General features: G+C 39.2%; 2 protein-coding genes across 5 annotated transcripts in view; both read right to left on the minus strand.

Moving 5' to 3' along the window:
- Positions 1–22: 22 nt before the first annotated feature.
- On the minus strand, positions 23–8,406 carry rad51 (RAD51 recombinase). The gene is made up of 10 exons (XM_042503449.2): positions 8,335–8,406; positions 6,919–7,005; positions 5,387–5,524; positions 4,254–4,371; positions 4,082–4,173; positions 3,188–3,282; positions 2,867–2,980; positions 2,467–2,596; positions 1,847–1,968; positions 23–1,007 (listed from the first exon to the last, which is right to left on the minus strand). The coding sequence occupies exons 2-10, from the start codon at positions 7,000–7,002 to the stop codon at positions 884–886; spliced, it is 1,017 nt and encodes a 338-aa protein (XP_042359383.2). The 5' UTR covers positions 7,003–7,005; positions 8,335–8,406; the 3' UTR covers positions 23–883.
- Positions 8,407–9,542: 1,136 nt separating this feature from the next.
- cenpe (centromere protein E) overlaps positions 9,543–13,213 on the minus strand; it is a 43,060-nt gene continuing 39,389 nt past the window's right edge. For 3 of the 4 annotated variants that reach the window (XM_088089190.1, XM_088089191.1, XM_088089189.1), the window contains 5 exons: positions 13,011–13,108; positions 11,431–11,566; positions 10,964–11,331; positions 10,841–10,879; positions 9,543–9,738 (listed from right to left, as the gene is read on the minus strand). In XM_088089190.1, the coding sequence (XP_087945316.1) occupies positions 9,659–9,738; positions 10,841–10,879; positions 10,964–11,331; positions 11,431–11,566; positions 13,011–13,108 (721 nt within the window). In that variant the 3' untranslated portion in view covers positions 9,543–9,658. The remainder of the gene's footprint in view (positions 9,739–10,840; positions 10,880–10,963; positions 11,332–11,430; positions 11,567–13,010; positions 13,109–13,213) is intronic. The other variant, XM_088089192.1, reaches the window with a different exon arrangement.

Consider the following 13,213-nt stretch of genomic DNA (forward strand, 5'->3'; position numbering starts at 1 on the left):
GAGAACAAATGAAAAAAGTCAATTTAATGGTAAAACAAATTTAATTTAGCTATAAAGCTTATATACATAAGAGAAAAGGGACATACCAGTCGTGGTGTAGCTGGCAAGAGGTGAAATTTGAGAAATTAAGTTAAAGTTTAGCTGTGTAGGAATGTTTTCATTGCAAAATAATATGTTTCAACAACATTCTCAGAAAACGCTTCACTTTTGGACACTGAAAAAAGGGACACCACATGATAGAACACCATAAACACAAAGTTAACAGAACAAAAAGAGCTCACAAAACTATTTAAAATAGTTTTTACAATTTTTCTTTTTACCACTCCACCCATTTTTGAAACTCCAGAGATTCACTGCATTCAACAAAGAAAAAAAAGAATTTATTTAATACGTAACAGATGTCTCTTGTGTTAGAATTTAGTTTTTCTTGTAATTATGAGACAATGGATCTTCCTATTAGACTATAAGAACATCACATCATGAGATTTTTGTGTAATTTTGGAGATGCTAACTCATAATTATGATGCTGATATTGTAATTATGAAGTAGTATCTCATTATAGCCAAACAGATGTTGTACTTCTGAGATACTGTATCATAATTGCAGGAAAACATCTTTTTTTTCTTTGTTGAGTGAAATGTGCTTCAGTGTGAGAGAAAACTGACCGTTCCATCCAGCTGTTGTTCCACTGAGCTCCACATCTGCATCCCGCAGCGTTTGATCCGCTCGGGCTCCATCAGCGTCCGACCAAATCATCATCAGTCTGAGGGTGTGTGTGAGGGCAGCAGTTTATGTGGGAAGATTGCACACACACACTTATTCCAAGACAGAGTGAGCGGGTGTGACTGAGCACCGCCCCGCTGCTTCCCGCCTCTCAGCACGCTCAGTCCTTGGCGTCGCCGACTCCGTCAGCGTTGATGGCGAACATGGCCTCGGCCTCGGGCAGGCAGGGCGAGTCGTAGATTTTACAGATCCTCGTCTCTCCTCTGCCTTTCCTCAGGTACAAACTGCAAACACAACACCACGGTTAGAGCAGCCAAACCGTGGTTTTCAGCCAGGACCAACTCTCCTCTCCCCGGCCGTCAAACGCCATCAAAAGAAACATTACAAGCATCCAACGGTGCTGTAATGGTGTGTTCACACCGAGTGCCACGCCAACGCTTCATGCTGCAAGATTACAAACAAAGTCAATGCAAAGACGCAAACTTACGGCAGGCCATGCAATGGATGTGATGCGCAAGGACGCACTAACAGCATCGCACAAAGTTTTCAACCGGAGCAAGACATTTGCGTGACACTGTGTCCTGATAACCAATCAGCGGTGAGATGTCGTGTGTGGACACGCGGAGCTGCAAACTTCACTTCAAAACTGTGCAGAGACAGAACACGTGAGGACTTGGAGGGCTCAGAGATCAGTGAGCAAAGCCACGATATGGTGAGTTTTTAAATACACCCATGTGTTGTGTCAGCTTTTCTGTAAGCTACACTGAGTATCTTCTTCGAGCGCTGAGTGATTTCAGTTGGTCTCAGTATGGAAAGTGAACAATGGAAGGATGAAGCGGTAATGATCTGCTGTGAGGAAGAGTAAAGAGCGTCCCGCTCATGCTGCTTCAGGGCACAGAGACTCCGTGTTTACATCCAGCTGTCGGTTGGGCTTCACAGCAAACCGAGTTAGCTGTTAGCTGCCTCCCTCAATAAGATGAACCATTAGCACAGCACCGCTGTTGAGGGCAAATTTTTGCAAGTTGCAAGACGCCTCAAAAAAGACTCCAGCAGTCATATACCTGCGGGTATACCTTGCATGGCGTTCGGTGTAATTTCTGAAAACAAACTCGGCGTCACTCACCGTGTGGTGGAGGCGTGAGCCAGGATGTTGCCTCCAATCGGCTTCTTAGGATCTGCAGAAAACATGGCTGCCCCGTCCACCTGTGCTACCACCTGGTTGGTTATCACCACGGCAACGCCAAACTGTCAGGAAATAGTATTGATAGGGTTACAAATATACTGCACACACCTCGAATTGAAATTTTTTGCAGATATGTACAATTATTATGTCTACAAATATATCTGTTGATGATCTTTGTGTGTGTCTCGGTGACCTTTATGATATGTGTATGTGGGGACTGTAATGAAATGCTTTATGGGTGTACTGAAAACCGAAATACACACAGGGACAAAAGAAAGAAAGTGAAAAAGAAACAATCAATCTATAGATATCTGTTCACAGAGTGTCAGTATATGACATCTCAACTTGCTTACCGGACTGTAAAAAATATATAAATAAATAAATAAATAAATAAATAAGTCACTGGACATCCACTGGCTACACTGGAACCCCTGAAATATTGGCTGTAAACCCCAGAGAGAACATCAAGTTTAGACACCGAGGGCCCTGCTTAAAACAGCGTACTACTGTCAGACTATAGCCGAAATCCAAACTGGGATGTGTGGAGTGCAGCTGCTCACCTCGTCTGCCAGCCGCAGCAGCATGCGGAGGAAGCGTCCCAGGTGTCCCTGTCTGGCAGACAGCTCCCCTCTGCCGGAGTAGTCTGTCCTGTACAGAGCTGTGGCACTGTCCACGATCAGCAGAGCGTACCTGACACACAGCAGGATTATTATTAAATACATTTTAATTTAAGAAAGGGAAACATTTCAGGAAAATTAAACTGAATAATCATTATAATTATATACTTAAAATGATGTTACAAAAACATTTTTCCTGTCATGTTCATGCATCCTTTTGTTACTGTCTTGCTTGTTTTTGGGCCATGTGCTGTGAAGCTGCTCATTGCCTTTTTGTTTTACAAATAAATCAATAAAAATTTGCTCAGGTTCCAAAAGGTTCATACTCTGCACGCGGACTGACCTGGACTCGGCCATCATGGCGGAGGCTTGGTACAGCAGCTGGGTCTGGTGGTCTGTGTTGAAGGCTCGGGCGTAGGCCACGTTGTCCAGAACGTCACTGCCGACCAACCCGTACCTGAGGACACAGAGAGGACACGTTAAGTTCTCCTTCGATTGTCCACTGATGCAAAAAGGTTAGTTTTACACATCCATATTTTGCGTTTGCCTTTCCACCTCAACTTTCTAACTGCTGAGATTTTCTTTTTCATATAATTCCAGCTTTTTTCCAACAAAAACTATCATGTTACAACAGCAGAGTGTGAATGTGAACGTGCTGACTCACCTCTCGGCTACAGCGAGGAGTCTCTCCGGTCTGAAGGTTCCCTCTGTGTCGATGTACATGGCTTTACCTTCTCCGCCCCCCTGATCGATGGGCAGCTGTGGACACCAAGGACAGAGTGACCCACTGAGTCCAGCAACAAGTCCTTTACAGTCTACGAGTCACTACTGCATGAACCGGTGCAGGTTTTTCACTTTATTCTACATCATGTTACTCAGCAGACACGCCTGAATATTAACCCTTTCTGCCAGATTCAAAGATTGTTCAACTGTTGGAGGAGTGGGACTTCAGAAGGGTCAATTGTTATTGGTGTTTATTAACCAATACTAATGTGGGATACATTTAACCCTTTGAAACCTGGAGCGATATCACTTTTTCTTGTTCTGAATTCAGTCGTCTTTCACAGGTATTTAAACCTTTTTGCTCGGAACAGCTCGGTGCAATTTCTTCCAAAAACATGGGGAAAAGGCAACGGCAAGAAAATTTCCACATATTGACAGAAATAAGTTGAATTAGAATTTTTTTTTTTTAAAAAAGCTAGGCAAAATTGTCTAGAGAAACAAGAAAAAATGATATTTATAATTAGAATAATTATATAATACAAAAATTATGTTTAAAATTATTCTCTTTTAAACACTCTTTTTCCTTTACTTTTTTTTTTAAATTAATTTTCAGGTAATTGTCTTGGTCTGTTTACTAATTTCTTGCAAATATTTGGGTCCTTTTTTCTTTCATTGAAACCTGAGAAAATTGCCTTTATTTCTTGAAGAAAATGAGGAAGAGCCAATGAGCAAAAGAGTTTATTAACTACAAAAAAAGTCCATAAATGTTAGATTTTCCCCTGACACACTGAGGCTGTCTCTGTCTCTCTGTCTGTGCAGTCAGTGTGGACTCTACCTGACAGGTGACAGCCAGGGTGTGGCACAGCTGGGTCTTCCCCGTCCGGAACTCTCCGAACATCTCCGTGATGGAGCCTGTCTCGATCCCACCTGCACGAGACACAAAGACTTTATTTTTCCTCCCACCTGTGAGGACTGAGTTTAAATCATCACTGTGAAGAAGTACGCACCCTGCAGGAGTTTGTCGAGCTCCTTGGAGCCTGTGGAGATCTGGATGATCTCTGCTCTCCTCTGGTGGAACTCAGTAGCTGTGGTGAAACCCATGGGCACAAGTTTGGCAGCTTCAGCCTGAGAGATGGAAAAATAAGACCAAAAAGAATAACTAAATACAGGATATTTTATATGGTTAACAAAGCGGAAGTAGAGGCAGAGAGAAAAAGTGATGGGGTTGATATATCAGCCAGATTATCACTGGCAGATTAGCAACAGTAAATGTCAACAGAGAAATAGTTAAAACCATTAGAATTTGTCTCCATTTCCTCCTACTGTACAAAAATAAAGCAGAAATATCCAGAATACAGCTGCTGTCATCTCGTGCTGGTGACCTCGTTTGGAGTCGCCTGCTGAGTCTGGGCTGTTTCAAACCGTACAAACACACAAATGTTTGGAAAATAAAAAAACACTACAGAAATCAAATACCACCAAGTCCATTTTTCTTCTCACAGTAACGGCAGAAAGATTCAGCGCTGCATCAGGATAGAGTTGCAGTGAGTTGATGATAGATTCCATTGTTTCAGTCATTTTTTCAAGCAAAAATGTCAAACATTTGCTGGTTGCAGATTGTTGAATGTGAGACTTTTCTGCTTTTCTTCGTCATTTAAGATCGTAAATGAAGAATCATCACGTTTTGACGTTTGAGACTGATCTTGAAATGCGAACTTTCTTTGAGTTGTAAGAGCAACGAATAGTTTGATTTGACCGATTTAGCATGTCAAAACCAGTAGCTATTCTATTAAAAACTCCTCACCCTTATTTCTGAAGACACAAAATCAAATCTTGTGGTCACCTTTTCATGAAAAATGGCTAAGTCCTTTTATTTTACCAGAGCAGGAGGTATGAGTCCTAAAACCTGGAAATAACTGAGAATTTTTGCACTACTGCTTCCTTCGCCTTCTTTGTTTGACAAAAGAAGCAATTCGAAGATGTCACAACAACAATAACAACAACAACAACAACAACAACAACAGTTTTTTGACACCTTATATACGCAATGATTAAAGATGAAAATGGTCTGCAGATAAACCTCTACATTGGAACAGTCCAGTCAGACTGGGACACCGAATAAACGGCTGATGTTTCTTACTAGAATTTTGTCTGCTTTGGCCTCACTGATGCCCTTGATGTTGAGCAGCTCCTTCTTGGGTGCGTAGGCGACGGCCTCGATTGTGTGGAAACCTGCTTCTCCCAGCTTCTTGATGTCACTGGCGCTGATTCCACATTGCTGCGTGCAGAAACATCACAACAAGATTCAGCCAAGCATTAATCACCAGGGAGAGAGACAAATGCAGGCACTGTAGGGTTTTTAGCACCGCCCTGTTATTGACCTGAACCGAGCACAGTGGGTACATCTCAAGTCAGGAGAAGCCAGGGCGATCAGATCATATATTAACCCCTAGAGCCCTGCTTTAATATTACACACATTCATACGGCTCTGCGCACAAAATGCTTGAAAAATATTATACATTAATATTAATTTCTTTCATTGAGTTAATTTCTTAAGCAACATCAGTCCTTATCATACATATCAAATATTCATTAACTTTAAAAATGCCTTAAATGCCAAGTTTTTGTCATGATGCCACTACATTTTTAGATGAAGAAAAACGCACAAAACATACTTTCAATATACTTCATGGATTTTTTTATTATCACAGCCAGGGATATGTCAATAATTAGCAGCAACATTGATTGTTATACATTATTTGTTTGTTGTGCAGTGTCAAATACTCACGCTCATGCCGCTCTGCATAAAAAATATTATACGTTAAAATGATTTTCTACTTTTACCAAGTTTATTTTTTTAATCAATATCAGTCCTTATCATAAATAACAAATATTTATTAATTTTCAGAATGTTTAACCCTTTAAATGCCAGGTTTTTGTCACAATGCCACTATGTTTTTAGATTTAAAACACACACACACACACAACACACAATAATTATTTTTAACACACCTGATGTCTGGGATATGTCAATGATTCGCAGCAACATTGATTGTGACAGTGCACTCAGTGGAGACAGCATGTGTTTTCTCTTAATTGCCAAATATGGTAAAGAAAATGACATCACCCAGTGGAAAATGATAAAAATTACAAATATCAAGGTAAAAGTCCAGAATGACACCCAGAAATAATACAGTGCATGTTTTTATGCTTTGGTGGCTGTGGGATCAAAAATGTCGGTTTGAATGGCTGTCACTGGAGCATTTTCTGCACTTAACAGTCTGAATGTATCAATTTAGTTTCCACAGTGTATTTTAGATTTATTGTAGGAGCTGAGCAGGAAATTCCAAGATTAAAAAAAATACACAATCCTGCCAAAATGAATGCCATATGCACGAACAAACCCAAAATTATCAAAAAAAGAAGAATGAAAAGCACGTAAGATATATACAAGAGAATGCCAAGGAAAAAGTCTACGCAGTTTAAAAGACAGGCAAAGAAAGACAATCGCCCGACACGATGCCAAGGTAAGATGAAACACACTCAATACTCTTGTTCTAATGTGTAATAGTTAGGAGATTTAAGGGCATCACCTTGGTTTTTGTGAATAACATGCATCTTTTTAAACCAGCACTCAGGACAAGCTTCAGATTGAATATGAATTGTACACACCTCTAGTCTGCTCAGAGGCTGTGGCCCGAAGTTTTCCTCCTCCTCCACCTCTGCCTCCACCCTTGCCTCGCTCCTCATCGCCATGGTCTGAGAGGGAAACAGAGAGAAGGCAAGGGGCTGAGTGACAGCCAATAATAATGCTGGCATATAACAATGAAAATAATAATAATAATAATAATAATAATAATAATAATAATAATAATAATAATAATAATAATAAGGGGTTGACAGATTTTTGGCTTAGCTGATTTCTGTAAGTATTTGGCATTTTGCTGATTATCCTTATCAGCATTTTATTTAAGTGATTGCAGATAAAATTAATGAATCAAAAAGTGCAAAAAAAAAAAAGTGTAAGCATGGGACGAGCTTTTACTTTGTAAAACCTCAGGGAGCTATTTTTATTTATTCATTTTTTTAAATTAAAAATTTCACTTGATTTTATTTTTCTGAAAATTTCCTGTATAGATGTTGAAAGTTTCAGTTTTGATGAAACATTTGCTAAAAACATTTAAACTAAGTCTTGTGTTGGAGTTTGTCATATTCTGAAATTTAAATATTGACAGGAAGATTTTCATTCTTGTTGTAAATGCATATCGACTCCAAATATCGGTTATCGGTCTCATTAAGTACAAATAAGTGATGTCGACCCTTAATAATAATAATCATAATCATAATAATAATAATAATAAATATATACTTGATTTATATTGCACTTTTCTTAACAAGGTTACAAAAGGCTTTTCAGAAAAGCAACAGTAAAATAAAATAACAATATAGTTTATTATATAATAATACAGGGTTTTTTGGGGGGGGCAGGAATTTTGGCAGACACTGTTCTGAGACTTTACGTCATAGTCTTCAGGACAAGGTAGCAGTTGAGGGAAATGCTTTTTGCAAAGTTTAACTGACGAATGCCTTTACTTGGTTATTTAACGTTCAATCCTCTGCAATTAGAAATATCAGAACGAAGTTATTAAGCTTATGATATTCGTTTCATCAGCTTTAATGCACTTCCCAAAATTAAGCAACATTTAGCAACACCCTAGGAAAACATACTAACGTTAACTTATTTTATAGTTTTAAAGATTTGCTAACTTAATGACTTCATGTAACGTTACTAGGTGAAAACAATAAAAACCATTAGCTTCAAAACCGGTGTGATTAGCTTCATTTTAAGTCTCAGTAACATCTCAAGACTTTTATTGGAGCTGTTAGCTTGTTAGCATTAGCGCTGTTTGCTCATTAGTTTGTTTGGCTGGCGTTAGTAAGCCCCGAGCCAGCTAACACAGCTGCCGGACCGAAGACAGCGTCACAGCAAAGTGACAATTCAATAATAAACTTCTTTCACATCTACGTCTTTAATTAATGCGCTATAAAAGCGAATATTTCGTTTAATAAGCCGCAGCGTTCACCTACCTGCCGCCTTCTTGTTTCCCCCAAACTCGACTGTTCGGTAACCAAAGCTCCCGCGCGCGACGTACTAATAACACGCAATGACGTCGTACGTGCAGACGTCGCCCTTCGCGAGGCTTCTGATTGGTTAGATCACACAAACAGATGATGGGCTCAGCACAGGAACTCAGCCGACCTATCCTTCAAAGTAAAACGTCAGTATTTAATTCTGAAAGACCCAACAGGTAGTCTATATCTAACATTACTCATGGCTGAAAAAATCAAATCAGTGGCAGAGGTAGTATGCAGATTCTTTATTTCAGTAAAAGTACCAATGCCACACTGTGAAAACACACATTGAAAATCTTACTGAAGAAAAACTAAGTATATTGGGAAAAAGTACTTAAAATATTTTAAGTAAAAGTACCCAATGTAGAAAAATCTAAAACCCCAAAAATGTATTGACCTCAAAATCATTACAAAAGAGAAAAAAAGCACCAAAGAGAAAGAAACACCTGCAAAACTCCAAATGACAGTGAAAATTTTGAAAACAACAAAACAACGAAAATACTTTATAGGAATTCTCCTAAAAATCTAGGATCATTAGGACACTGTTAAGATTTTTGCACATTTCTCGTATTTTGGGACATTGCTAAGATTTTAGGACATTCCACAAATTGGAGCATGTTTCTAGGATTTAAGGATGTTTCAAGGATTTTAGGACACTTTTTGGACATTAGGGGCTTAGTCTTTTTTCATTAACAAGCTGAATCTGATGCTGTTCTATGTACTCTGGCACCTCATGTATATTAAATGTGCAAAAACAACTCCTTTTATTGTGAAACATATTTTTTTTTTTGGGGGGGGGGCTTCTGGCACCCTATCAGGAGCCAGATTTGGCCCACAAACCGTAATTTGAGTATCACCGTATTAGACTCATGTTTTACATCCACCCTGCCCATTTTAAACTTCCCAGTCACATAGTATAGTAGTATATACTCTCTGAAAAAAAATTGCAGTACTTGAGTGAGTGGTAAGGATTATTATGAATGTAGTGTTCTGTATATGTGCCAAAAAATGAACATCATATCCTGCAGTTAAATCGTTGAGTCTCTGCAGAACCATACATCTATAATTCAATGCAGCAACAAAAACTTGATTACTGATTTGTGCGCTCATATTTTATGGAAACTAAGTCACTGGCCTGAGTATGAATGAGACGGCGGAGAAAATTCAATAAACAAAAGACGTTTATTTATTAGAACTATAGAACAGAATAAGAACAAGACAATGGAAAAGTCAGAGACATTAAAAAGACAAATTCAAAAATATTGCACGTGTGGACATATTACTGTGTTTTACACATTTCCTCTTGCGTTGGAGACTGAGGCCACCAGTCCTCCTTCCTGTCTCTACCTGCAGCTGCATCTGCAACACACAAGATTTTTGTTTCAGCAAAACAGAACTCAAGACACATAAAATCCACATGACTGCTCTTTGGGATGTCTGTAAAGGGACCAAAGCCACCATGTTACACATGTGTTTATTTCTGCTATAAAGTTTGGCATTTTAACACGGGGGTCTATGGGGATGGACAGTTTTTGGCACATCAGCATTGGCTGCATGTTGCATCCTCAGAGGTTGACACTCAGTTTTTCAAACGGGTTTCAAAGCGCAGAGCTGTTAACGGGGACTTGGGAAACCTGCAACAACATCAGTTTTGTTGTGCTGCATCCAGAAGCTATTCGCATGCATTCAAACCATAAAAAACTTTGAAAAATGATTTGATTTCTTTTGAAAAAATGGCAAAAAGTCACTGAGAAAATGTGGTAAGAGGTGTCCCACAAATTGCAAGAAATTGGGAAAAGGTGAAAATTAGCTGACAATTAATATTTTTTTTAAAAAGAGAGCACAACAGAGGGAGAAATTTGTTAATAATTTAGAAAAATACAGAAAATGTTGAGGAAAGTATATGTATAATTCTTTCAATTATTAGGAACTATTTTATTTATAGATGTATTTTTAACTTTTTTCCCTTTTTTGGTTGTTTTTAGAACAAAAGCTTTTTTTCTCTCCTTTTTTCATATTTTCAGTTAATTTCAGGTTATTTTCTTGTAACTATTGAATTATTCACTTATTCCTACTGCTATCAGCCTTACAAATGACACTCTATCAACATAATTTTTTGTTGTATTTATTCATTTTGTTTGATGTCTATTTATTACAGCTGACTGTGAAACAAATTGGGGGTATAATAAAGAAACCTTGAACCATGTAACTTCTCTCCATGTTTTTGATAGAAATCAATCTACTTTGCTCAACTCAATATTTAAATAAAATCTCAATCACTAATTAACTAATAAATCAACTGTGACCAAATGAGAAATGCATCAGTGTAGGACGGTGTGTGTCGGTCCTGATTCACGTTAATGATCAGTGGAAACCCAGTGAAGTCCCAACACCTCATGCTTCTGTTAGTGACCCCTCAGTGTTTCTCCAAACACACAGTGAATATTAGCACAGCAGTTACCCTTGTCTGCGTCTGGCTCATCAGGAACGTGGAAAACTTCTGTCGAAACAAACAGCTCAGGTCTTTATGATGTTAGCACAGGGAGACAGTAGCACAGGGAGGTGAACTTGAGACGTAGCTCACCTGGAATGGTTCCAAGGCTGGAGTTATCAAAGAACTGCTTGGGACAGTTTCGGGACAGCAGGTCAGAGCTTCCACCCACATCGAAGAATCTGCTTTTGGGGGAGTCCAGCACAGAGATCTTTGGAGAGTCCAGCAACTTCCTGGGGGAGTCCAGGACCTTCCTAGGAGAGTCCAGGACCTTCTTGGGAGTAATCAGAAACTTCTTGGGTGAGCTGAGGAGGTTGGAGCAGTCTGCGGTCATGGGAAGGCCTCTTTTGGTGGGAGTGCCGGGTGACGGAGGCTTGTCCCCCTCGACTTTGCTCTTCACCTTCAGCTTGATGGCTCTGCTCTTCCACTTGCTGATCTCTGCCTGCTGACTGGACACCAAGCTGGCGTGACAGGGGGACAGGTGTCAGAGGAGGACTACAGGATGCAGTGAATCACATGAACTGTCTGATCAGTTCTGCCGTCTAACTGGTTAATCTCACCTCTCCAGCTGGATTATTTTCAGCTGCAGCTGTTTGACTTCCTCCTCCAGTTTAGTCTTCTCCAGCAGGATGCTGGACTTGATCAGCAGGCCTTTGGGGTTGGTCAGTCTGGCATGGAGGTCCTCACCTTGCAGGACTGAATTCAATACAACCACATTAGTGTGAACATACAAAAACACATTTTCCCTCTTGAAATCGGTAACAAATACGGTTCTTCAGTTAGTGTCAAGATTCTGTAGAGGTAGGGGCGTCAGGTGGCTCAGTGGATAAAGCAGGCGCCCCATGTATGAAGGCAGTGTCCTCCCTGTGGCAGCTGTGGGTTCGATTCCTGCTCGCGGCCCTTTGCTGCGTGTCATCCCCTCTCTCTCCCCCTTTCATGCTAGCTTTCTCCTGTGCTATCTAATAAGGCAAAAATGCCAAAAAAATACTATTAAAAACAAACAAAGAAAAAAAAAGATTCTGTAGAAGTAGAGACGCTGCTGTGTTTAGTTCGGTCAGTTAAGAAAAGACACCTTAAGGTTTCTTTTAACCCTTTGAAACCGGTATCAACATCAGGTTTCTTGTGCTGCATTTAGACGCCGTTCACATGTAATTGTGTGCGTAATTGTTGTTATTGTTCACTAGAACACCGTAAATATCTTTTGTTCTTTCATCATCGGGTTGTGTTGTTAAAGTGCTAACTGGCTAACTAGCATATTGAATCCATACTGTCTTTCTTCGGGGTTCGCACACATTGTCATGGACAAAATTTCAAAACATTTTTTTTCAATGACTTTTCAAGGACCCTGAATAATTTTGTCTTCTGGTCCCACTTAACCGATGTTTTTTCAAACGTATAATATTCAAATTCTATTCAAACATGATTTCTGCACCCCCCATGATGTGTTCAGGGACCATCGTTTCTACAGTTTCTGGCTATAATAATTGGCGTAATTGTGCTGAGTTTTTAAAGAAAACATGGTTTAAAAAAATCTACAAAAAAAATTAATTTGCCAAAATTGTAAAGTTTTTTTAAAATAAAAATCACAAAAGAAATTCAAGGAAATAAATACTTTTTTTTCTTATTAAAATCATCAAAAATATCAAAAAGGGGGGGAAAAACAAAAATCGGCAAAAAAATGTTCCGTTTCAAAAAGAAAGAAAACGTTTGAAAAAAGAAAGGAATACAATATACAGCCATTTAAAGCTGCATACCCCTCCCCTTAGCCAAAAGTGCCAAAAAATTATTTCACATGTCTAGTGACATGTCATTTCATGAAAGGACAGATGGAACAGGGAGAGAAACTAAAGGAAACATACATGATGAACAAATAAACAAAAAATAACACAACGTCAACGTATGTAAGAGCTATGACGTCAGCTACAGAAAATAAATTCACCTTTATGTTACATTAATGTCATTCAGTTTACTAGACAAAAGAAATTTCCATGATTTTTCAAAAACTTTGAAAACTTACAAAAACCGTTTCTTTCGGTTTAGAATGATAAATAAAGATTGTGGTCTTTGTGGTTCGCTCAAGTGCAAATCTTTGGCCCAGTCACAGGCAAAGTGAGCTGACGTAACAAACAATAATACTTACATGACTCCTCTCCCTGCTGCTGTAATTTCCTCAGCGTCTCCTTCAGCTTCCTCAGCGACTCTTCCTTCTGATTCAACATTGTGTTCATCTGTTGGATCCTGACAAACACAAACCTCTATCAGAACATGTCATGGAAGGACTTCAGTCAGCCTCTATTTTCTCCTGAGTGGGAGAAAGAGGAAATTGAGATGGTCAGCTTATGA

Source organism: Plectropomus leopardus, chromosome 16 (assembly GCF_026936395.1).
Source record: "Plectropomus leopardus strain MGB_pleo_1.0 chromosome 16, ASM2693639v1, whole genome shotgun sequence".
In the NCBI taxonomy this organism is placed as follows: Eukaryota; Metazoa; Chordata; class Actinopteri; order Perciformes; family Serranidae; genus Plectropomus; species Plectropomus leopardus.

Coding starts and splice junctions, on each gene's coding strand:
- rad51 (XM_042503449.2), bottom strand. CDS start 7,002: ATGGCGATGAGGAGCGAGGCAAGGGTGGAGGCAGAGGTGGAGGAGGAG. Junction 2,597..2,866: donor GCCATGATGGCCGAGTCCAG/GTCAGTCCGCGT, acceptor GCTGTGTGTCAG/GTACGCTCTGCTGATCGTGG. Junction 1,969..2,466: donor TGCTGCGGCTGGCAGACGAG/GTGAGCAGCTGC, acceptor ATTTCCTGACAG/TTTGGCGTTGCCGTGGTGAT.